This window comes from Crassostrea angulata, chromosome 2 (assembly GCF_025612915.1).
Source record: "Crassostrea angulata isolate pt1a10 chromosome 2, ASM2561291v2, whole genome shotgun sequence".
Lineage (NCBI taxonomy): Eukaryota > Metazoa > Mollusca > Bivalvia > Ostreida > Ostreidae > Magallana > Magallana angulata.
In genome coordinates, this window is record NC_069112.1 from 70,131,320 (window position 1) to 70,158,198 (window position 26,879).

The window sequence follows — 26,879 nt, forward strand, 5'->3', positions numbered from 1 at the left end:
TTATACGGATACGCCGAACACGTCAACTTCACAAAGAGTGAGATACTCAGTTATCTTGGAGATCTTTACGAATCTCCCCTCTGGTGACGTCGGACAGTCGATGACGACCAGCTGTGACGCAGTACCGGGGCCAGGAAAGAAACCACAGGGAGTGTTGACGTCTGATTCAGTCAGCCCTACAGTGACGGTGACACCTCTTAGCCGGTTTGACAAATCTAGAATAGTGAAAAAACATTATAAAAATAAATAACAGAAAAACATTTCAAGAAATGCATTTTTCAAATTTTAATAATTTATTTTCTCATTATATTACTCTTATGCATGTTATATTAGAATATAAATGACTTTACAACGAACACGTTTGAAACACATTAAACTTGATAAGTAATAAAATTCCTGCAAAGAAAACAAGAAACTAAATGACAACCTTTACATATGTACGCTATAGATTCAATGATTTTGTCAAAATGATAGACCATTACTGCAAAACTAGAAAATCCACATTGTATCCATACATTATATTTCTATTTTGCTGTGCTGATACTTTGTACGCTTACCTCCATTATGGTCTATTCCTCTGTTGAGTATTCTGACAGATTTGATGGAATAAACAGTCAGTAGATCCACCCTCCACCAAGGATTGGTGTCGCCCTCCCATGTGTGTGTACACTTGTCTTGGTAAATGTCTGTACCTCTGTTGTCGTCCACTGCATATTCAGCCCCAAAGGGCGACATTGTTGACGACTGTTTCGTATGTTTGCCCAATGCAAGACCTAGCAGAGCTGTCAACGATATTACAGATGTGTGGGTGTAGAGCGGATGATTTTTAAACGTTATATGAATCAACACTATACATTCAACCCCACCCCTCAAAAAAACACATTCAAAACACATACCCCTTTGTACATGAAATATACAATTTTGGTAGTAAGCTTCCTGGTCTACATAATTATGATTTAAGTAATTATGAATTCTTGGAAGTAAAGAAGACGTTTATTATCAATTATTTGCATTCACATAGGTGACCATTTTGACCCAACATTACAGTCAACACCCATATCCGGAGGAACATGAAATATTTAACTTTATAGAGCTCTTTCTGGTCAACATATTTATGAATTCAGTTTTTAAGGCGTGGAGATAATACTCGGCAGTCTACTCGCAATCATCTGGATTGGCCATCGTCAGATTTTTCTTCTTTACCGCCTTCTTAATGCGCATAAGAAATGAGTTCTTTTAAGTGTTAAAAGTATTACATGTTTGTTCCATTTATTCAGCTGAATTGTGTACACAAATCGAACTTTGCCTTCCTGGTTATAGACAACTTATTGTATAAGTATCAATTTGCTTAATCAAGAAATGGTGGTTGAATACAATAAGGTATAACAATTCGCTAAATATTATTTTAATTTATCGCTTAAATTTTAATTGGAGACCGTGCCCGATCGAAAGGAAATTTAATATGTAAATGTATTTGTTATCGGGCACGATCTCCAAAAAATGTAAGCGATAAAGATATCAAAGGATGAATGACCATCTTTAAGTCCTCCTTAAAGATAGCTTAAAGACGATCTTTAAGCCACCTTTAAGCTATATGTGCTAAGGTGGCTTTAAGAAAGCGTAAAGATGGCTTAAAGGTAGCTTAAAGGCTATCTTTAAGCCACCTTTAACTTATAGATCCTTAATGTCCAAACTTCTTTAAGACACCTTTTAGCTACCTTTAAGCCACCTTTAAGCCATTAAAAAAAAATCATTCAATTTTATCCTTAATATACCAACAAAATGTATTAACTATATGGGCTAAAGGTATTGTTATGGTTTTTATTTTTGAAAATAAAATGAAAAAGAAATAAATAAAAAACGCCTAAGGCGAGAATCAAACCCGGGAAACTTTGTTCACTACCATCTCCTCACATCCTCTGTGCCACGGTAACTTACATATCATAGGTGGTTTTATATCCTATATATCAGTGGCTAATGAATCAGTGTGTTTAGTGTGTATATATTAGTCGATATTGAATATATGTATTGAATGTGTATTTTTTACTTGAAAACATTTTGACAAACCATTCAGTTTGTAACAATCAATTATATCTAATTTATAAATTACATTGTAAATTGCATGTATTTAGATTGAAATACGGAACTTGGTCTTCAGTGAAAACAATATATTTATATCTCAAAGGAAACCGTTAGGCTCACTAGCAGGCCTTCTTAATGAATTTAAACCGAGTAGATAGACGGCCATCTAGATCATAGCTATAAAAATGTAAGAGAGAAAATGAAATCATTTCTTTTATTAAATGCAACTATTAGGGTATTAGTTCTAAGCAATTTCCCGGTTTTCATGATCACGGCACCGTTTCCAGTCTGGGCGGACTCCGAAAACGGAGTAAACGGAAGTGATTTCTCAAAAGTAAAAATACTCCGAAAAAGGAGTTTAACGCATGCGCAGTTAATCAAAATATCACATTTTTGCGTGAAACAGGGCACTCTGGAAAATTGATCGTGCAAAGCGGATTATTCATATGCAGGTCTGAAAATACGTTTAAATGCTTTATAAGACATGTTTCAACAGAATGTATCTAGCAAAAATATACGTTCGTTGGGCAAATCAAATTGTATTTGCTGTCAAAGTTGGTCAATTCTGTTTCGGATGAAGAAGTCAATAAAGTAAATATATTAATGTTTTTTCCATGATTTCACTATTATTAAAGATGATTTATGTGCTAGGGTTTGAAAAAAAACTATTACTGTGAGGTTTTCTTATCCCGTTTTTAGTCATTACACCGTTCTTTTGATCACGCGATGACTCGCCCAGTCGGCACTTCTAAAAACCTTGTATACATCGTAATTAGTCGTATTTAAAAAAAAAACATCACCTTTATTAAAGGCTTAAATACTTACATGAGTGCAACATTTAAATTTCAATCTCCATACTTCAAAGTTTTAATTTGAAGTCTGATTTTCTTGTCTTATAAGTCCTGGTCGACCACGTGTGAGTTTTAATATTTGTATGTATTTTTCCCGTTGTTTACCGAAACATTTCCACATTTCTTTTGAGGTATAATTCTAAAATTAACCATTTCTGAGTCGTTTCCATTTTTTTTCGCGCTTCTGAAGGATTTTATTCTATTTTTGTCCTCCGCCGCAACGCGGTGCGGGGACATAGAAATGCCGGGCGTCCGTCCGTCCGTGGGTCCGTGGGTCCATGGGTCCGTGTGTCTGTGGGTCCGTGCGTCCGTCCGTCACACTTTTTTGTAAGCGCTCTCATGCCTACAAATTTTGTCGGATTTTCATTAAATTTATACCAAATTATACCCTGCTGGTCAAGCAGTATACTAGTATCGAGTCTATCGACCAAGGCTGATTTAGGAACTTGACCGAAGTATTAGTGGTATAAACATTTGGTATAAATTTTATGAAAATCCGTCAAAATTTGTAGGCATGAGAGCGCTTACAAGGTCAATTTTTGGATAAAACAGTCATTATTGTGGTCAAAGTCCCAGAACTCCAACAAAAAGTATCGACCAATGCTGATTTTCAAACTTGACCAAGGTAATAGTGGTGTAAACATTTTGTATAAATTTAATGAAAATCCGTGAAAATTTGTAGGCATAAGAGCGCTTACACAAAAGTGTGACGGGCGGACACTTGGACGCCCGGCATTTCTATGTCCCCGCTCCGCGTAGCGGCGGGGGACAACAAAGCAGTAATATCATGCCCGGTATAACAAAGGCAGTTGAGAGTCTTTTCATCATTAACATGTACCTAGCAGATCTAGAATTAGACCTAGAAATAATTAAAATTTTAAAAAAATACAAGCCGTAAACCGATTATTAAATCAAATCAAGCATTTTGGATTCATTATTTTCATTTTGTTTAATAACCGGATGAACTAAGAGAGAGAAAGAGAGAGAGAGAGAGAGAGAGAGAGAGAGAGAGAGTTCACCAATTAATTTATAATAGGAAACAAACATACTTTATTTAGTTTCATGCACAGATTAAGATACAGAGACTGTGCTCACCCCTACAATAATTTTGAAACAACAAAAAAAGATAAATAATTTTATAACGGCAATCTGTGTCCATCAGAGCGGTGTTGATGATAGCGATCTGTGTTTAATGGAGCGACAATTAAAACCGCCTGGAACACCCCCCCCCCCCCCCTCTTCCATGGAAATTATATTATCACTCAGATCACCCCCTCCCATCCCTATAAAAGAGCTTTTGCATTTAATTGTTCAGCTTGATCAAACTTGACTTAAAGGGAACTTAAGAGGGTTTAAAGACAACTTAAAGGGAGCGTAAATGCCACTTAAAGATGCTTAAAGGTGGCTTAAAGATGGCTTAACGGTGACTTAAAGAAGTTTGGACATTAAGGGCATATAAGCTTAGCTTAAAGGTGGCTTAAAGATTGTAAATCCTTTAAGCCACCTTTAAGGACTTGCTTAAAGATTGTTTTTCGCCCTGTGTATATAGTGATTTTATTTCAATAAGAAAACATAAATATGCAGCTGGTTAGGTCGATCATTATCGATAGCACGTGGTGTGGATTTGTATGTAAACAAAAACACCATAGATAATCTTGTTCAAAGGGAATTGGATTTGATAAAATTATGTTTTATTATTATAATAAGGGACACACTGTAAATGTGCTGTATCTTCATTTTCAAATTCTGAACCTGTGAAAATTGCCTAAAGACTGTATAAAGCAGAAAGAAAATAACTTGAAATTTCTTTGATTTTTGTTACCATGATGGATTATTGTATTATTAATGCATCACTTCGTATCTTACAGGAAATATACTGAGTTATGTAGATGCATGTAGTATCGAATAAGGTTTCTTATCAATCAACGATTGACCGCTAAAATATTTAGTAAATATGTTTAACTGAAGGAAAACCTTTCAATCTGTGTCAAACAGAGTTAAGTGAAAATGATGGTTTCACTTTGATGACCATATTTTTCATAAACCTCAATGGAATTTGCAATATGTGGCATGCATTTTCTCAAAATTGCAAAAGTATTTTAATTCTATGACAAAATGTCTTTTCAGTGTAAGTTAAAAGAAGGCAAAGGTCAGTTTCAGAAAAAGTACCCGGTCAATATTTTTGTAAAATTGAGAGTTGCTGTTCTGGAAGGCTTATAAGTGTTGCAAAAATTAATGAAATTATTTCTAATACATGTAATAAATAAATGATTCTTGTTTAAATTGATATGCAATATGTAGGCCCCTAATGTTAAGAGGTTAAAGCTGACATGAATTCATAAATACGCATTATTTCCCTTTTATATCCGCCATATTAGTTGTCGATTTCTATTGTTCTGCTCATCGCTACATTCAGGAATTTCATACACCCGAACACGTCACCTTGGACGAAAAGACTTGTAAAAACACTGTCTGTGCAAAATAATACAGATACCTTGGACATCCTTTCAAAGAATAAACATTTTACTACATTTTACTACAATGTGTAGTTCATGCATTTAGAAGTCCGTGCAACGCGAATGCCTCGATCGAAACTAATATGGCGACCAAATGCTTTGATGAATTCATGTCAGCTTTAAATGGCTACACAGTAAAATTGCAAGTTAAAGACGGGAGATGAATTACACGAAAAGTAGGTGGACATAGTAAACTATACACCGGTAAGTTTCTGACATGTGATGGTGCAACATGCACATGTTACAGAAGATCAACTCTTTGCAGGGAATTAGCTGCAGGAGGTCTTTAAAGCTGAAAAATCATGAGAAAATGGACACAATAGGAAATGTTGAAAATCTCAGAAAAACCACTATGTAGAAAATTTTACTCATCCTGACTAGGAATTTGCCTCAGAAATTGGTGATTAGCGTGATAAGGAGTAAATTAAAGGCATTTGTTCTTTTTCATCCTGCAATACCTACTTAGCTAGTTTTAAATGATTCTAAATTGGTAAATATCCCATCATTTTACATTGAATACCATCAAAAAGCTATATAATTGTGATATAAATATAATGTAATGGTATAAAACTAGCCAGCCTACCTCGAATACAGTGAACTTTCTTACTGGACAGCGTCACACACAGATCGTCAGTAGAGCAAGATAGGCATTCATTTGGAATATGGCCAGTCTACAAGAGAACGAGGGTGTATGATTTTTGGAGGAAAGATAAGAGAGGTACCTTGTTCAGATAAGCAGGCACACTAAATCTATCGAAAAGATATGCGAGCGCTCTCGAACTCTTGCTCATCTGAGCTAGCCTCAGGTGTACATCATATACATGGCATTGATGGCTATTTGTTTATGGGAGGGTCGGATCAAGGATTTGAAGTGAGAGGGGTGCCAGCTTTAGGCAGGGTGGGTAAAAAAAGAAGTATTCAAATGAAGACTTCGGTGATGTATCTTCTCGTGATTATACTTCAAAAGAGTAATTGAATAATCTCTAAACTTTTAAGGTTTGTAGATAAAAGACAATCAGTTATCCCATCAAAACCCCGTGCCTTGCATAAATAAGAAATGTATCTTTTTTCATCTTACGACTAGCTGCACATGTACACTAGTCAGTAAAAAAAAATTCAATGAGATGATTTTTTAAAAACTTTTTTAAAGACTCGTTACATATAACAGGTCGGGGAAACTATTTTCTGTGATGTCGGAATAAATTTACATACTAAATGAGGCACAGACGTAATCGACAAACTGACCAATCAGCTGAATGACATTCATGGGTTGAAATGCATCATGGGTTACTACAAAATACTACATTTAAAAAATGCTACTTTTTCTAATTGCTTTTGGAAAGGCATATTCAATTTTTTTTTCAGCATTTTGTACATTAACACAATATTTTCATCATTATCTTCTATTTCCTTGCTCACATTCAAAAACACTCATTTTACAATGGTAAAAAAATGGGCTCATCAACTGCATTGTAAATGTCTATTTGTTGACAAAAGCCTTACTGCCAGCGCTTATTTTTTTAGTGAAGACAGATTTCACGTGATTTCATGGTCCTAAGCATTCGACTCGGAGGTGTTGGTACATGTCAGGCATTTAACCTCATGTGACCATTTAAAGCCTAAGTGTAAACGGTTACGAGATGCGTGTTTGACGGGTACTCTTGATATTAATCCATGTATTCTTTGAGACAATACTTACATGTCAGTGTATGCATCTACTGGGACTTGTGGCAATCCATCAGAGCGAGTATATACAACGATGACACATACTACTTATACATGCATGTTCATATGTACAATGATCAATGTACGTGCGTATTGATTAATACTATTGTGTTATATAAATGTCATACCACAATAAACATGCATCAAAATGAAATCAGTTTTAAATTCTAGTCAACAAATAGCACTACAACAGCGAAAAACACAAAATTTACGAAAATCAAATACTGGAATATAATGACTTGTGCAGACTTTATGAGAGGTATTTCAACGTAAATTAGTCTAAACTACGTGTTTATTGTAAAAACGTAAACATGTAGTAAATCATATGTGTTGCTTTTTATTCACTGATTGGACAGTTGCTCGCGGTACGCATCGCTCTGCGCAATGACAACAATATCCATATAAGGTAGTTTCCCCGACCTGGTTAAGAATACTAGCTAGTATAACTAGTACTACTTTAATGTGGTTGAAAGGTCCATTTTAACGAAATGAAAGGAAACCGAAATTTAAATGTTTTTTAATGTAAATTACACCACTGAACATGTCGTTTGTAAAGAAGTTCGCTGAGTACGTCATTGTATAGTGTGTTCTTCAATGACAACATCAGAATATGAAACATTTATAATTTGTAACATTCAAAATATTGGAATCTACTTGTCAATGCATATAAACCTACATGTGGTAATACCGTAAACTAGAAATTGTATAATCACAATAATTCCCATTTCCTAAACTAAATCTGAGACGGATATAAAAGTGATAAAAACAACTTTTTGCAGCTTAATTGAGCAAATAAATTTTAAAACTCGGGTTTGTTCAATGTGTAAATGACACTTTGAAAAGAAGATAAGAGAGAGAGAGAAAGAGAGATGTAAAGAATTAATTGCATGTACCTGATCGAGTTCAATTCTAACATAGTCAGATTTTGATTCCGTTTCGTTGATGATCGACACGAGATCGCACAGCAGTTCCTGTTTCTGGTAGTTGACTCCCCGACATAGCTTGGGTCTATATCTACATTCCCGGACACACTGCTGTTGTCCAATGATTCCCACTACCCGTACAAAGGGACCACGATACCTCTCACTATGAACAACGGCAGCTGTCGATCTTTCGTATAATGATACCAAACAAAGCAGTACTGTTGTAAATGCCACTTCATTCACAGATTTATTAATCAGAGAGCCAACCATTCTGTGCTTGTTCAAAAAAATGATAACAGTTTAAAAAAATTGTCTTTGCTTTGCTGACGAGTTTCACAATTTAGTAAATACAGTGGTAGCAACGTTATTGTTGACAAACAACACGCACGATTCTGATACACGAACGATCACGCACGTTACACGGACGATCACTAACTTACTGAATCTTCACGATACACGAACAAAAACGATTAAACACGCAACCGAACGATTCTACATCATTAAACACGCAAAATCAAAATAAATTTTTAAGATTAGAATTAAGGAAACGTATTACTTTAATTTGTATTGCTTTATGTTTGTGTCTTATTGAAAAGCGGCATGTACTTTAGTCATGCACTGTTTTGTATTTTACGAGTTAACATTTTTACACATCCATACACAAATATAAAGGATTCACACACAAATTATTTTGTTTTTGTCTCCATAACGAATATTAACTTCTATCATAAGTTAAAGAAAATTACGTTTAATAGAAATGAAGATAATGCATAAACTACACAAAATTATTTACATACGAGTTGACTGTTTATATATGTAATTTAATTCTCTTACGTACGATTTAATTATGCGGGATACAGGTAAATTTGTTACCTTGTTCCATAGAATTTCGATTTTTCACATCCAATATTTTCATAATTTACAGTACATAATTGATTTATTTCTATATATTCTAAATCTTGAAGCGTCTTAATAAATTTTATTTCAAACAAATGTGTATACAATCTATTAGATAATAATGCGTATCGTATTCTCATCTGAAAGAAAAACGTTGGGAATAATCGTTTAGTTTAAAACGGGGAATGGGTAAGCCTGGCCGCTTTCACTCAGCGTGTCGCTTTTGCTAATATGATTGAAATTATTTGTCAAGACACAGTTGATGCTTGATATAGGCTGATTATAAAATTAAGCAAAACTAACTCGACCGAACAAAGGATTGAATGAACTGGAAATACAAAAATGTATTTAACGACGAAAAAGAGAATGAATGTAAACAACCGTCAATGTTCTTATATAAAAACAAGTTTTATTAAATTCACATTGTTTTACAAAAACTACTTGTCTTTGTTTTAAGATTAAATCCTGGCATTCCGTAAAAAAAGTTACAAAACGAAAAAACCGCACGATCACGCACGAACACGCACGATAAAAAACGCAAACCAATTTTCCTGATACACGCACGATCCCGCACGTTACACGAACGATCACCCACGTTACACGAACTATTTAACACGATTGGCTTGTCAACAATAACGTTGTTACCACTGTACCAACAGCGTGTTATCTTAAAGCTGGAAACTAACATTGATTTCTTTCCTTGTGGCCTTCTTGCGGAGTTGATTGTATATACATATTAGGCAGTTTTCTATAATAGATTGTAACTGTAGTTAAACGGTTCGGATTAGATCAGGGAGGACACGACCGGACATTTTCTTTAAGAATGATCGACGTTGTCAACAGGATAAATTGATTTCAAAATTGCCATACCAATACATTTAACAATAGGTTTTGCTACAAGTAACATACACAATCAAAAGTGTCGTTTCATCGTATGAAATTATGTATGATATATCTGGAACTTTAACACATGAAAAAGAGCATAAACAAGAAAGTCATGTTTTTTCATTGTTATGAAACACAATAATAAAATATTCATCTTATTGATTTCATATAGAATCTTGCAAATCACCATTGTCACCTCTTCTCCCTCTGTATCTTTTATTATTTTACACAGTCATATATAATGCATGAATTACTGTTTCTGTTGAAAGCTTGCACAAGTACTCAGCCTTTTATTTATTTACACGATCTTTCTGCGTATGATTGTTTTGAATCTATTTTTTATTTCGAATACAAACTATAGTTTAAATGGAAAATTATTTATTTAAAGGGACTTGGACACGATTTGACTTAAACTGTTCAAATTTTGTTTTTCCATTTTCAATGTTTATACTGATAAATAAAGAAGTTTTTAATGCTATGCCAAAATTTGAAAATCAAATATCAAGTTATAAGCAAGAAACAGAGTTCATAGTTCTTTGTTTTGTATACAAAGCTCGAATGTTGTCATTTTTTCATATGTGAAGTATTGGTGTAATTTTCAATCAAATATATCTTTCTTTTGTTGATAATAGTATTTATTAAGGTATTAAGTTAAAATTGTTTCTACATGTCATTTTGTCTAAGAAATGGTAATTCTCTACATTAGATGTTTTGTAAACAACTATAAACTCGAGCTTTGTTTACATAACAACCAATTCTTACCTCTGTATCTCGCTTGTAACTTGACTTTAACATTCAGTATTTTGGTCAATCATTTAAAATGCTCCAGTTAATCATTTTATACATAAAAAGGAAAAATAAAAATGTTGATCTCAAATCGTGTTCAAGTCCCTTTAAAAGACAATGTTCATAACGATGTTCATTGAAAACAGGAGCTTGTAACATAAAGGATGCTAAGATTTTGACTTAGTGGGGTCTAAACTAGGACTTACGCGGAATCTTAGGACCTACATAAGTCATATTTAAGTATGTCTTATACCGTAACATAAAGCAAACTCAGCAATGTTTTAGCTAAGTCATGCTTATGTTAAAAAGTAAAAACGAATTCTTCATTTCTTTTATCGAACTTAAATGTACTGGTAATAAATCGTTATCTTCGGTTGATATCTTTATTCATAGATACAAGTGCTTGGTACTTTTTGGTAGAAGTAAATGTACTGACACAAAAATTCAAGGTGGGATGAGTGTAAATATATGCACCTAAAATTTTTTAAAAAGCTCAAAACAATATATATCAGGGAATGAATTCAGCCTATTGTTATATCCCCGCTTCGAAGGAGAGGGGGTAAACTGTTTTACCCTTGTGTGTCTGTCTGTCCGTCCGTAACAAAAATTGCTGTCGCATTTATCTCAGCAACTATTTATTGCAGATGCTTGGAATTTTTACACAGTGTTTGTTAAGGCATGCTTTATCGTGGGATATATTTTTGTACCAATCAGACGTCAACTTCCTGTTAAATGATGACTTTGCTTATTTTTAACCAAAATTTTCAAACAAATTAATCTTGAAAATACACGAACGGAAGATCAACAAAACCTATAGAAAATGAAGAAAGAACTCTGAAGGTATGTATATGAATTTGATTGAATACGTAGATTTCTCTTGATTTTTTCTTGAACAAATATATTGTTCGCAACGTTCGTTTGCATGATACATATTTGACAGATGAGAATTTTTCAATCCGTGTATACGTTATTCAGCCTTAAAGACTGTTTTTATATAGGCATGTAATTAAACACATACAAGAATGGTTATTAATCTGAATGTTTGGTCTAAAAACAATCAATATTCGATTGCCGATACTACAATGCATAATGGCGACCCAGTATATAGCAGATGTCATGTAGGCAAAGAGTTAGTCGTCTATATTTAGAAATAAAAATGAAGGACGCAATATACATGGAAAATATATATTTCTATATATTTAGTAAATAAATCAACCCATATAAAACATAATTATTTTCTTATTAGAAGGAAAAACGACGAAGTTTTTTGTTTTAAAGTTTTCTTTTAAGTGTACTGTACAACATGTAATTCCCATTCCCTCGGTAGTCTGAATTGTGTAATGGTAGGTTTCTCGATTGCAAATACGACGATCCGGGTTTGATCACCGCTCGGCGTGGTATTTTTTTTCTTTAAATATTGGCTATAGAAAAAATATTGTAATGTAGAAAAACATTTTCATCATAATTTGGCAATTGCAGTTTATCATCATATTATAGCAATTAAAGTTAATCTAGAAAACATGTGTAAATGATAATATATTGATCACACGTCTAAAACAACACTTGTAACACAGCTGAAGGTCTGCAGCTCCACAAAATATTAGAATGACAGTTCCATTAAATACATGGGGGGGGGGGGGGGGGGTGGGCACTGTAATTCTACAGTTTGTCAATCTGAGTTTTTCTGTAAAGTTAATTTATACTTGATACATTGCAAGTAGTAGTAAACATAAATATCCACAATACATATAAAATAATATCTTTATTTTTTAGTGAACATTAAAGTTGTGTATAACTACATTTTTGTTTTGTATTTTCAGAACATAAAAATGAATGAAGATCAAGTGAAAACAGAGGATAAAAAGATTTTCCCATGCATCCTTTGCAAAAAAAAGAACAAGACCAAATGACAGAAAAAAAATGTGAGTCAACAGCAATCCGTCGCTTCCTCAAAAAGAACTTTCTTGTTGAGGCAAACTCAAATGACATTTTGTGCAACAAGTGTAGACATAGCTACCATGGACACCAGAAAACATACCAGCAGAAGTCTAGTTCCCATCCTGTGTCTCGGCCTCCAAAAGCAGGAGTGTGCAGTCCACCATCTATATCTTTGCCTCTTTTTTTGAACGTTTTTTTTGGGGGGCTATTCTAAAGGTTCATAAAGAGAAGCAAATGTAAATATAGAGTAGTAATGACATAAAAAATAAATCATTAATGTTTATATTTACATTTCTTCATGATATTGATGGAATTAATGATATCTATGCCCCGCCATGAATTGGCTGGGGCATATAGTGTAACCCTGTTCAGTCATTCTGTACATCTGTCCTGTTATTCTGTCATTGTTCACTTTCCAGTCATTATCTTAACAACTGATGATTAACATTAACTAAGATTTGATACATGGATATGTCTTATGAATATATAGGTTGAATTTTGAATTTGGTTGCGGTCCCATGATTTTTGACAGAGTAATGCCTCTTGAACTTAGAAAATTATGGGAAATTCCCTTTCCGATCATTATCTCAACAACCGTTGCACATGTATACACATCTCAGATTTGATATATGGATGTGTCATAGGAATATACAGGTTGAGTTTGAATTTGGTTTCGGCTGATGATTTTTGACAGAAATGAAAAATTCTCAGTTTCCGCTCTCTAACTTTTGAAGGGATGCATATATTCATAAAACTGATATTTCATATACATGTAAGAAAATACAGATCATGTTCGAATTTAGTTTTGGTCTAATTTTTTGACAGAGTTATACCTCTTGAACTAAGGAAATGATGGGAAATTCTTAGTTTCCGCTCTCTAACTTTTAAAGTGATGCATATGTAAATCTGATATTTCATAAAAGGTCAATTTATTACAAATTCAGGTCAAGTTAAAATTTGGTTCCAGTCTGATGATTATTGACAGAGTTATGCCTCTTGAACTTCAAAGATAATGAGTATTTTTCAGGGATTTATAACTTATTCTGCAATCAAACCATTGTTATACTAAATTTGTAATTTGAAATTTTGGTCGCCTGCGGGGGCATTAGTGGCGTTACAACACATTTATTTTTTGTTAAATTAATCAGAATAAATTGCAGATCATGGAGGTAGTAAATCAGTAATTACAAGAACAGCTGTTTTAACTTTGTAGATTTAGGATGTAACACAATGTGATTATGGCCACATCCAGGACATTCTAATTTCATTACTTTTTTAAATATTTTTTTTTTTTGGGGGGGGGGGGGTGAGCCCTTTGAGAATTCTGGCCATATATTAAATATAGCTTTGGAGAGTTTGTCCAGACAACTCCTTAAACCACTGCACAAGAAGTAGAGAAATGTTGTAGGTATTTGAAATTAATTGTATTGAACATTATGTTTGGAGATTAATTTTCTTAAGAATTTTGGCCATTTTGAAATTGATAGATTTTTTGTCATAATTTTTCAGTGCAATTTCTCTCCACTGAATAAAAGTTTTTGAAACTTTGTTGATATTGAAGACATAATATGTAGATATGCATTATTTCAGGAAATCACACACTTTTATTTGAGCTTGATTACTTCTGATATAATTAATTATGAATAGTGAATGAAATTATATTCAATTTAAAAGCATTTTATTTGATTGAAATCTTATGTAAATGAAAAAAAAACCAATAATTGGTCAGATTGCATTATAATTTATATCCAAAATGACCCATTTTGTAAAGGGAGATGGGTTAAATGCTCTAGGCAGTTCCAGTACATGTTTATTGTGATTATTTATTTCACCTTTAATGTACCTTTTACAACAGAGTGTTGAGTGGGGGATAAAGAGAAGTTGATTATCTGTTTTGGAAGTTTATAATACTGTAATAAATTTCTTTCTCTTTGAATTGCCACACAATCTTGAAATGATCTGTATTGATTCTGATGTAAATGGGTCAAAGGGAGAACAGCTTTAATTTTTTAGTGTATAACTTGAAATCAAAAATTGATTTTATTCATAAAAATCATGTCCCCACCTCCAAGAAAATGTACTTAATAGCTATTATTTTAATTGCATCTTCTTGTGCTTTTTCGACAGAGTCCATAAAATTGCCCAAAGGGTATTAACATTTTTTTATGTTAAAATTTTATACAAAATGATTTAAATGAAATCACTTCACTGTTGTCAATTTAGGTATTCTCTGGACAACTTTGTGTCTCTGCTGAGGTGCATTTAATGGAATATCATTAATTTAAAAAAAGATTATCTCAAATCTCAGCAGGTAATATATTGCCTTGTGTTTATATAAAAGGGGGTTGTCATTCGGGCCTGTATAATACATTCAAGTTTTTTTTCACTTGTTGGGAAAGCTAGAGAAGTTGCAATTGCCAGTTGTTTATCTTTAAAGTTTTCTGTGAAAATTGTAGATGCCAAGAAGGAAGTATTGGAGGATGAGCAGTGCCAGGAGAGAGTTACAGACTGACAAGACTGAGGAGACTGGCCTCATGAAAAACAGTAAAACAAATTCTGACCTGGACTTGAATGAGGAGACTGGCCTCGCAAAAAACAGTAAAACAATTTCTGACATTAAAATGACTGAGGAGACTGGCCTCGTGAAAAACAGTAAAACAAATGATGACCCTGAGGAGCCTGTCCTCAGGTTACAAAAAAACAGGAAAACTGCAAAAACATGTGATACAAATTTGCTCAATGAACTCTGTGAAACTGATCTGCTTCATGAATCTGTTGAAATGACTTTGCAAAATAATGTGGATAAAAATCTCAGAAACAAAGCCTCTGCAATTAAAACTTTCAATGATTGTGGTGCAATAGTTGAAAATGAAAAAGGCCACAGATATAAAGACAACCAGGTATGCACTACAAAATTAGTTTTGGGGTCATTTCATCAAGGAGATGCAAGATTTTCATCATTCTCTAGAGGAAGTCAGTGTACTTGCAATGCTCTTACTATGCTTATTAAATGTTATGAAAGATTCTCTTTCACAACTGAATTCATAGATAGCACTTTAATAGCAGGAGACCAGGTTTATACAATGTTGGTCAAAAGTTTGCAGCAAAAAACAAATGTTTCATAACTCCTTAACTTTGATGAATTGCCAAGTAACTTAACTTTGGGAGAAAATCATCATATCATTCACAAGTTTGATACCATTTGGGGATTAGTTGTGTCTGAAGAAAACTACAGCCAAGTTAAATCGTTGCATCAAGCTTTAGAAGAGGCCTTCAAGATTTCCATATATTTGCTTATCATGATAGGAGCTATTTGTTCTGGTATTTATAAAGCATCAAGTAAAGAATATTACTTCTTTGATTCTCATTCACATGACAGCAGTGGCATGTCTTCATGTGATGGTAAATCAGTACTTGTGCTGAACAAGGGAATTGATGATTTGGTGACTTACTTGTACAATATGTACAACAGCATGCATATTGATTTTTCCATGCAATTTGAAATTTTACCAATCTCAATTAGGACATTGCATCATAGTTTTCCAGACAAAGATCAATTGCACAAAACATTCTACAAAATGGATGAACCTACATCACTGAAGGCATATGATGAAAAGCAATTAAGTAGAAAAGGTTACATGAGAGAATACATGACAAAAAAGAGAGAGAATGCACGATTCAAGACAATAGAACGACACAAAGATGCAATTGCAAAAAAAAGAAAGCGACAAAATGAGAACTTAAAATCTAAAGAAACAATCGCAAGGAAATTAAGAAGACAGAATATTGAAGTAAAAACAAACGAAAAAAGAGAGAAACAACAGCCAGAAAAGTAAAAAGACAAAATCCTGAACTGCAAGAAAGAGAAAGAAAAATAGATAAAGCTGCTAGGAAGATAAAAAGACAAAATGTCAAAGTGCAAGAAAGAGAAAGAAAATTGGATAAAGCTGCTAGGAAGATAAAAAGACAAAATGTCAAAGTGCAAGAAAGAGAAAGGAAAATAAATACAGCTGGAAGACAGTTAAAGCGTCAAAATGCAGAAGTGAAAGAGAAAGAAAGGAAAATGAATACAGCTGGACGACAGTTAAAACGTCAAAGTGCAGAACTGCAAGAGAAAGAGAGGAAAATGAACACAGTTGGAAGACAGTTAAAACGCCAAATTGTAGATATAAGAAAAAGGGAAAATGAAAGAGAAACAGCTGTTAAAAAACTAGAGACAAAATGAAGATGTAAGAGAGAGAAAGAGAGAAAAAGAAGGAAGTAAAATTTCTAAAAGAAAATTAAGAGAGAATCCTATTGCTCTTGAGAAGGAGAAATTGAAAAAACAAGCTAAAAGATGTATCCTTTCATGTAAAGAAAAAGAGAAATTGCTTGGTAGAGAACAAAAACAAAAACAGAGATCAAAGGTCGAATACTGTAACAAAGAAAATGAACAACATAGACAGCAAAGGTATGGAGTACATATAGAAGATTGCATCAAAAAATTTCATGAACAGATAAGACATGGTCCAATTTTTATATGCTCATGTTGTCATCAAACATGGTTTAAAGAGAGTGTTTTAAAAGTGGAAAACACCAAACTAGATGACAGTACAGAAAGTAAATTTCTTACTAGTACTCTTTCTGTTGGAAATATGGAGTGGATTTGCAATACGTGCTATTCATCAATAAGAGAGAACAAAACCCCAAAGTTGTCAGTCCTAAATGGTATGAGATGGCCACTAAAGCCAATAGAATTAGCATTGTTTCCTTTAGAAGAACGGCTTGTATCTTTGAGAATTCCTTTTATGCAAATAAGAGAGTTGCCAAGAGGTGGTCAGTATTCTGCAAGAGGAAACATAGTAAATGTTCCAGTTGATATTCAACCTACTGTAAATAGCTTACCTAGAAAATTGGATGAAAATGTCACAATTCCTGTCAAATTAAAGAAAAGATTATCATATCAAAAATGTGATTTCCATGAAAATGTAAGACCAACAAAGGTATTGATTGCATTGCACTGGCTTATGTAGCACCAACAAGCAAATTTTACAAGAATGCAAATTTAAGTGTTGATGACAGCTGGTTTCAAGAAATCACAACTTCAGCAAATGAAATTGTTCAAGAACTCGTGGAATCAGAGATGATAAGCAACTAAAGTAATGATTGTATAGAGACAGATGAAGATGAATTTTGTGAAATAGATGGAATTGGTAGAGATGGAAATTGTGATACTTTGCTAGATGATGCCTCGCTAGACATGAATCAGGTTTACACCATTGCCCCAGGTGAATGACAACGTCCTTTAAGTTTATATCAAGATCAGGCTGCTGAATATTTATCATTTCCAACAATATTTTGTGGGAAAGAAAGATTGAAAGATGAGGAGAGACAAGTTCCTGTGTCATATGCAGATACAGCTAAATGGGAGTTAAGAAGTATTGATAGACGTGCGGCACAGTCTGTCCCAAACTTGTTTTTTAAGTTGAAAAAAATTCAAATGAAACAAGTTACTGACAAATGCAACTTAGCTCTAAGAAAATGTAAAACTAAAGGAAAAACATTTACAGCAAATGATGTAAAAAAATCCTGAACATGTCAATAGTGTTGTTAGACACAATGAAGGTTTTTTTGTCTTTCGACAATTACGCAATGATCGATAGGTGGCGCTACGAACGTTTAGGTTCACGATCTATACTTCCGGTAGTAGCTCGTCACTGTTTTGGTGTTTACATTGTTATCGTAATGCCTACATGTTGCTGTGTCCCTGGGTGCTCAACCCGCGGTGGATTGAGTTTCCCTAAAGACAAAAAACTGAAGAAACTCTGGGTGTTAGCCATCAAAAGAAACAGCGAGGAGTTTCGCTATAAACAATGGTGTCCTCAGCCACACAGCGTTGTCTGTCACAAACATTTTCGGGAAGATGACTTCATATCTGTAACTTCGCACGGTAAGTTTTCTCTCTGATATGTTGTTTCATTGGCGTTATAACAATTTTCAGTTAATTAAATTTGTGTTTTGGTATTAAATTTTTATAATGAGTGAGACTGTTTTCACTGGGCGGAGGGGGGGGGGGGGGGGGTTCGGATTGCTTTGCATTGTAATGTATTGATGTCCCGAAAATGAAAAAAACGAGTAAGTGAAAACATATGTGTCTTGATTATTTATATGTTGTATACTTTTGTTCGTTGTTGAATAATTTTTTACTTTATTTTCATGAATTGATTGGCCATGTTTGAATAAATTGGCAGATTCAAAATATGCAATGAAATTGACAAACTTGTGATTATGTTACAAAGTTTGCTCTTCCATAGCTATTTTGTTTTGTCATAAATCACAAAGCATAGACCCATATTTAACTTGAGCTGACAGAATGTGATGAAGAATGATGAAGAAAATCAATTTCTTGGAGGAGGAATGCCACAACATGCAGGATAAGATTTATTATTTTCTTTTATGTTAAATGTTGTTATCAAACTTATGAATCAGATAAAATTCATTATAATATTTATAATGTTGAATGTTGTTATGAAAATTTGAGAAAGAAATGAAATGGAAGAAATTTTTCACTAATTAGAACTGAAGCTTAATATAGTCATAGCTTCAGGTAAAGCCTGTCTGCTATTAAGAGAAGATGTAATCTGAGCTTTTTTTTTTCATAAAAGAAATTCATTATAAGACCAGCAATTTGAATAAATAAAATGAAATTGTATTAATATTTGTTTTAGGAACTGATCCTTTGAAAAAACAAAGAAAGGCTGATGCGATCCCTTCAGTTTTTCCTTGGAATAGCTGCATCAAACAGAAAAAAGATGAGCGAAGTGAGCGAAGAGATGCGCGCAATCTTAAAGTTGAAGAGATTAAGAATGAGGCTGAAGAACCATTAGAAGTATTGATGGATGATGCTGATATATCTGATGTGGCAAAGTGGTGTACTGTTGATTCAACAGACAGCAACTTAAATCAGGACAAAGATGCATCAAATTTTACTGAGTTGGAAGACAAGGAAGAAGTGTGCTTCACAGAGACATCATCTCAAACCATCCCTACACCTTTTTTATCCATAGAAAACTTTATTGATGACCATGAAGGAATGCTATTTTACACCGGTCTTGCAACACACACAGATTTCCTTTTTGTTCTTCATAGTTTAGGTCCAGCTGCTTAACATCTAAGATATCTTTACAATCAAGTTCAAAATTTGTCAGTTGAAAATCAACTGTTTTTAACTTTGATAAAACTAAGACAGAACCAAACAAACTATGAATTGAGTCGCTCATTTGGAATATCAAAAACTACAGTAGACAACATTTGGATTACATGGGTAAATTTTATGGCAAGACAATTTAGAGAAATTAATTTCTGGCCCGATAGAGACACAGTTAATTTGTTTTCACCCTGTGACTTTTTTCAAAAATTTCCCTCTACAAGAGTTATTATTGATGGCACTGAAATCCCAGTCAAAAAACCAAAACCCCCTGTTGCTCAACAATCTACCTTCTCAACTTACAAAAACAGAAACACTGTTAAAGTGCTTGTTGGTGCTACACCTGGAGGACTTATATCATACATCTCCCCAGCTTATGGAGGGTCTACCAGTGACAGGCAAATTGTTGAACGTAGCCCTTTAACAAACATTTGTGAACCAGGGGACTCGATTATGTCAGACAAAGGATTCAATGTCCAGGATTTGTTTGCCCCAAAGGATGTTAAGGTGAACATTCCCACATTCTTTAAGAAAAAAAACCGTATGTCTAATAAAACTGTTTTAAGAGACAGAAAAATTTCAAGCAAACGTGTTCACATTGAGAGGTTGATAGGGCTTGCGAAAACATATAAGATATTAAAAGGACCCCTCAACTCTACGGAAACAAAATTAGCAAGTGAAATTTCTTATGTGTGTTTTATTATGTGCAATTTTCGAAAGTGCATTGTCCCTAAACATGCATAAATACACTCCTATTCAAGTTGAAAACTTTCAGTTTTTTTGCTGAAAACAAAAAGTATCACATATTTATAGATTGAAATTTTTTATTATCAAAAAACACTTTTTATAAACAATTGTGCACTGAAAATGTATCCAATTTGTAAGTGGTGCATATTTCAATCTAGTGTACAGTCAGAGTTTTATGTTCAACTAATATACAGGGAAGTCTAATGTATACCAAGAATTCCACAAGAACTCAATAAGGCACATCTCAGCATTTAATCCATTTGTTGGAAAAAAACCCTATTCAAAACAGCTTTCTTGAAATGAGTCTCAAAGAATTCTTTCAATTTCTTGAGCATGTTTTCAATAAAATGTTCATCCCTATGTATTGTAACTGTTTTTATGTCTTTTAAAGTATAAACAATAAATGTACATTCCTTCCTTCCAGAACAGAAGAGCTGTCCTTGCATTTGATAGTAATAATCATGAGAATTGCCAAGCTCTAAGGTGTCATTAACATAATTAAGATAAGGTACAGTTTCCTCTGATATTTCTTTGTTTTTTGCTGAATAGGGACATTTGATTTCAACTAATCTGTTGTCATCAATGACTGCATCAGGAGATGCAGCCAAGTAAGGATGTGATTTAGACACAAAAATACCACACTTTTTGGTTTGAATACCAGATTTTTCTTGAAATTCCTGTAAAGCAACTGATTCATAGCATTTGCCATGTAAAATAGCAGGGGCAAATAATTGGGGGCTATGTTTTGTCAAATTTTTGGCAACTTTGTTTAGATCAGTTTTCTCAGTTGCTTTACAAATTTTTCCAAAGTTAGAGGAATGAATTCTCTTTTGACGTTCAGTATGCCATAATTTATTGTTACTTTGTCCACATGTCTGTCTTTCCGTCCGCATTATTTCATTGTCAGTTATGGCAGTAATATTCATATTCCGAAGCCAGTTGTCGGAAAGAGAACCTTGTAGATAGTCATGGTCATTGTTTAAAGCCACTTTGTTGGCATATGAAAATAGCTGAGACACAGGGAAATAATCAAGATTTGGGTGATTTAACCACACATTTCTGAAAATGTCTTGATGTCCAGCAGCATTTTGAAATTCTCTTGGTCGAGGTTCAAAAATGACATTAAGGTCTTGGTTAGCCAATGGTAAGTCTTTGGCCTTGATGGGGCTACCCTTATAACGTTTGGTATGATGAAATGTTTGTAGGTTTTGAGTACATGTTTCTTCTGTTACTATGTCTCCACACTCACTAAACATTTGTAAACCAAACAACACAGTAGATACATGCTTACACACAGCAGATGGGCCCATCCCTGCAGCACATTCACACTGGCATTGCACAATACATCCATCTACATCCACACAGACATCCACTTTGTATGAAATGCTTTTCTTCATCTCTGCATGACATTCAGCTCTCACAAAAAACAAACCAACATCACACACCAATCGCACATATTTCAGAAACTTGCTCTCATATATATACTTCACATGATCATCCACACTTTTCCCCATTTTCCCTAAATATGCAGCATTAGCTTCTTTCTTTACAGGTGTAAATTGTGTGTCTTTGTTAATATCTTTGTACTGCTCATAGCAGGGCACTTTCATTTCGTATTCTCTCTCAACATTCTCACTGCTACCAAAATTACTGTTTCTGTCATAAGCTTCTAGTCTGAAAATATAGACCATAATAAGTTTAATCTTTTACTTAATTCGGATTTGTTGTTATTTTTCTAATTCTTTTCATTCAATTATGTGCTGAAATGAAAGACATTTTTCCTTGTGTATATTCAAGTTTGTGTTCAGTATTTTTTTTTACTTCAAAACAATGTTCCATGACTTAACCCTATAGCTACAACTGTAATAGTCATTTGCGTAAGTAAATATTTCTCATACACCAGTTAAAACAACTTTAAAACATTTAGATTTCATTTATTCACCACTCTACATGTCAATAATGTTTAACAGAGGAAATTATGGTTAAATATCGAAGCGAGTCAGACCTTTCGACAAGCTCTCTTTTCCGACCGGAGACTCGCGCATTCCGTCGACGCAATTCGTCTCTTATATCTTTGAGGCACCACGATCCGTAATCAGCCATTATGTATAATGTTTAAAGGAATCTGCGAAGCGAATTACGATTGAAGGTTAAAGTGAAAGTGATCTTCAGTCGCGGAGGCGAGAATAGCGTTGAACCTAATCGTTGTGAGCGCCACCTATAATAAGGGGTGGGTAATTGGGAGTTTTATTCACCTGCATATCTTGAGACTCGTAAAAAAGATGTATTCGCCATGATCAGACAGCTTGGTTTACCAACATGGTTCATGTCTTTGTCTGCTGCAGATACAAGATGGATTGACCTTATAAGAGCACTTGGGGTTTTAAATGATGGAAAGGAATATACAGAAGAAAAAGTTGATAATATGACATGGTTTCAGAAATCAAAATTGGTACAGAAAGATCCAATCACATGCACAAGATATTTTGATCATAGGTTTCGTATGTTTATGAATTCTGTTTTGAGAAGTGATCATCATCCAATAGGCATTGTGAAAGACTTTATAGATTTTATAGAATTGAATTTCAACAGAGAGGGTCTCCTCATGTTCATATGATTGTTTGGATTGAGCATGCACCAAAGTACCAAGAAAACACTGAGAAGGAAATAGTTGACTTTGTGGATCAATACTTATACTGTGCAAATGAAGATGATTTAACTAGCTTACAGGTGCATAAACATTCACAAACATGCAAAAAGAGAGGCAGAGCTGTTTGTAGATTTGGTTTTCCCCTTCCTCCTCTTGAAAACACTATGATATTGGAACCACTAGAATCTGATGTTGACAAGTTCAAAAATATGTTTGACAATATACAAAAAGAGCTGAATGAAATGAAAAATGGTTCTGACTTATCATACCATGAACTTCTGCACTCAGTTTTAAAAATATCTGAGGATGATTACATTAAATGCATAAGAAGTTCACTCAGAGGTCCAAAGGTTTTTCTTAGACGAAATCCACGTGACATAAGAGTCAACTCGTACAACAAAGATGTTTTAAAAGCTTGGAAAGCAAACATTGACATACAATATATCTTGGACCCATATGCTTGTGCAATGTATATTGTTTCATATATAAGTAAATCACAAAGAGGAATGAGCGATTTACTGAATAGAGCTGCAAAGGAAGCCAGAGAAGGAAATCTTGACATAAAGAGACAGGTGCGGCACATAGGAAACCATTTTCTCAATAGTGTTGAGGTTGGAGCACAAGAGGCTGCATATCTAGTTTTACAAATGCCACTGACAAAAGCATTAAGAGATGTTGTATTTATCAACACAAGTCCATCTGATGACAGAGTAATTCTCATTAAAACTGATGCTGAGTTAGAGAAGTTGACACCAAATTCTACTGATGCGGAATGTAGCAATGTTATTGAAAGGTATGCAAGACGTCCTAAACAGCTTGAAAACTGGTGCTTAGCTGATTATGTATCACATGTTGTTTTTCCCAAAGAAAATAGAAAAGAGTATGATGAAGTCGAAATAATAAATGATGATGAAAACAAAAATAATTCTGATGATGAAAATGAGAAAAGGGACTCAGATCTTGATTTAGAGCCTGACTTTAGCGACAACTTTACACTTGTAACTCTGAGGAATGGGATTAAGATTAGGCGTCGCAAAGTACCAAGGGTCATAAAATATGTCAGAATTAATGTCAAAACTGATCCAGAAAATCACTACAGAGAAAAATAGATGTTGTTTCTGCCTTGGAGAGATGAATCGGTGGATCTTTTGTCTGGAGTTGATACATATGAGAGGTCATTTAATCTCAAGAAGTCTTTCCTTACACACAAAGTTAAGGAGTATGAATACAATGCCGAACAGCTAGACGAAGCTATGCAAATTGCAACTGAGGATTTTTCAGAAGCTTTCGATGAATTGGCACCAAATGCTCAACAGTCAGAAGCAGATGACATAAGTGAAGGATCTATTGAATCTGAAAAATTGGTTCAGTTTAATCCTGACTGACCTATTGAACAAAGAGAGTATGATATAGGAGCTGATATTGGTATAACATCAACAAGACAAATTACAGAAGAGAGTTCTGTTAGATTGCCAGACAATGAATATTTAGAACTGTTAGCTGGTCTGAATATAAAGCAGCGGGAATTCTTCAATCATGTTTTGCACTGGGTTAAAACAAAAAAAGAACCTATTTATTCTTTTTTATCTGGAGGTGCTGGTGTTGGGAAATCTGTTTTAATTAGAGCACTTTATCAGGCCATGCATCGATTTTTGTGTTCCACAGAAGGTGAAAATCCAGATGACATTAGAATACTTTTTTGTGCCTACACAGGCAAAGCAGCATATAATATTGGAGGGTCTACCATTGCTTCTGCTTTCCATCAGAAAATTAACCAAAACCAGCAGGGATTGCACTGTGATGAGTTAAACACTTTTCGAACAAAGTACAGAAACCTTAAATTAATCATTATTGATGAGATATCAATGGTTGGAAATAGGTCTCTGTCACTGATTGATAGTCGTCTACAACTTCTCACAGGCATCAAGAAACCTTTGGTGGCATTAGTGTAATTGCTGTTGGTGACTTTTTTCAACTCAAACCTGTGATGGACCGTTGGATCTTTCAGGATTTAAATACTGATGCTCAAGCTCTTGCAAGCAATCTTTGGAAAGACCATTTTAGTATTTTTGAATTGGATGAAATAATGCGCCAAAAAGATGATCTTGCATTTGCACAACTTCTTCATCGCCTCCGTTACAATGCAATGACACCTGAAGATCTCAATATTATTAAAAATTGCATGGTAACAGAAACAAGTGACAATTACCCACACCATGCTCCACATCTTTTTACGCAAAATTCTAAAGTAGATGCTTACAACAATCAGATGATTGAAAAACTGGAAGGAGAAAACGTCACAGTGAATTCAGTAGATTCTGTTATTAAAGATTACTCAAAAGAGCTTAAGGAAAAGCTGCTCAGATCTTTGTTTAAAGTAGATGACGTGAGCAAAACTGCCAATTTGATGCAAAAGTTGATTATTGCAGTTGGTATGATATATGCATCTCAGTGAATGTTGATGTGTCTGATGGTTTAACAAATGGGTCATCATGTAAGGTACAATTGATTGAAAGCAGGATGGAAGGCATATCAAGACCTAGCATAATTTGGGTGAAATTTTTTGACTCTGCTGCTGGAAAAGCAACGCGCAAGAAATATAAACATTTGTTTCATGATGGAATAATAAATGACTGGACACCGATTTTTGAAGTTCAGCGGTCATTTGTATTCAATTACAATACTTATCAAAGGATTCAATTTCCATTGCGACCAGCTGCAGGAAAAACAGTTCATAAAGCCCAAGGTTGCACTGTTGATGAAATTGTAATTGACTTGTCTCAGACTAAAGTGAGAAAAACTCCCCATATTCACTATGTAGCTCTAAGTCGAGTACGATCAGTAGATCATCTGCACATTCTGAACTTCAATGAGCAGGCATTATCTATGGATGAACAAGTTGTACAGGAAATGGAAAGATTGAAAAAAGATGTACCATTGCAACTTTGTTATGTCCCATTATACCAGGTCAGTTATGATTGTTTTAAAATTGCTTTCAGTAATTGTAGATCACTTCATAAACACTTTCAACAACTAAAAAGTGAGCCAAATATCCATGCATCAGATGTAGTAAGTTTCTCTAAGACAAGACTATATAGTGCAGATGAAGACAATTTTCAACTACATGGCTACACAACAATATTTAACCATGAGGTTACGGGTGATATGAATAGACGTCCATATCATGGGACAGCGCTATATGTTAAAACTCATTACAAGACAACATGTATCTCGAAGTTTAACAATGGCTTTATTGAGTTCATCAGGGCGAATGTGCATTTAAGCCAAAGTAGATATGTACAAGTTGTTGTAATTTACAAATATCCATCTTGTTCTTTGGGAAATTTTGAACAGCATGTAAACATGCATCTTAAGCCTCTGATTTATGTCCAGAGTGAGTTGCTGCTTTTAGGGGATTTCAATGTTGATTTGTTTGCTGGCCATACTGACTTTTTAACATTTTTTGAAAAATGCTTTAACTGCAAGTAAATTGTAAGAAAGGCTACTCATGATAGCGGTTCTCAACTTGACTTAATGTTTACAAACATATCTCAATTTGCAACAGACGCCATTGAAGCATACTGGTCTGATCATAAGTTGATATACTGTGCATTTGAATGATAAACATTACTGCATGTTAACAGAATGGGGCACCAAATTTATCCCTCAGAGGGAGCCGCGAAAATGATGCCC

General features: G+C 34.1%; 1 protein-coding gene across 1 annotated transcript in view; it reads right to left on the minus strand.

Annotated features, from left to right (window-relative positions):
* LOC128171092 (uncharacterized) overlaps positions 1-26,879 on the minus strand; it is a 315,176-nt gene continuing 288,297 nt past the window's right edge. The window contains exons 6-7 of the mRNA XM_052836844.1: positions 558-782; positions 1-215 (exon numbers count right to left, since the gene is read on the minus strand). Coding sequence (XP_052692804.1) covers positions 1-215; positions 558-782 — 440 coding nt within the window. The remainder of the gene's footprint in view (positions 216-557; positions 783-26,879) is intronic.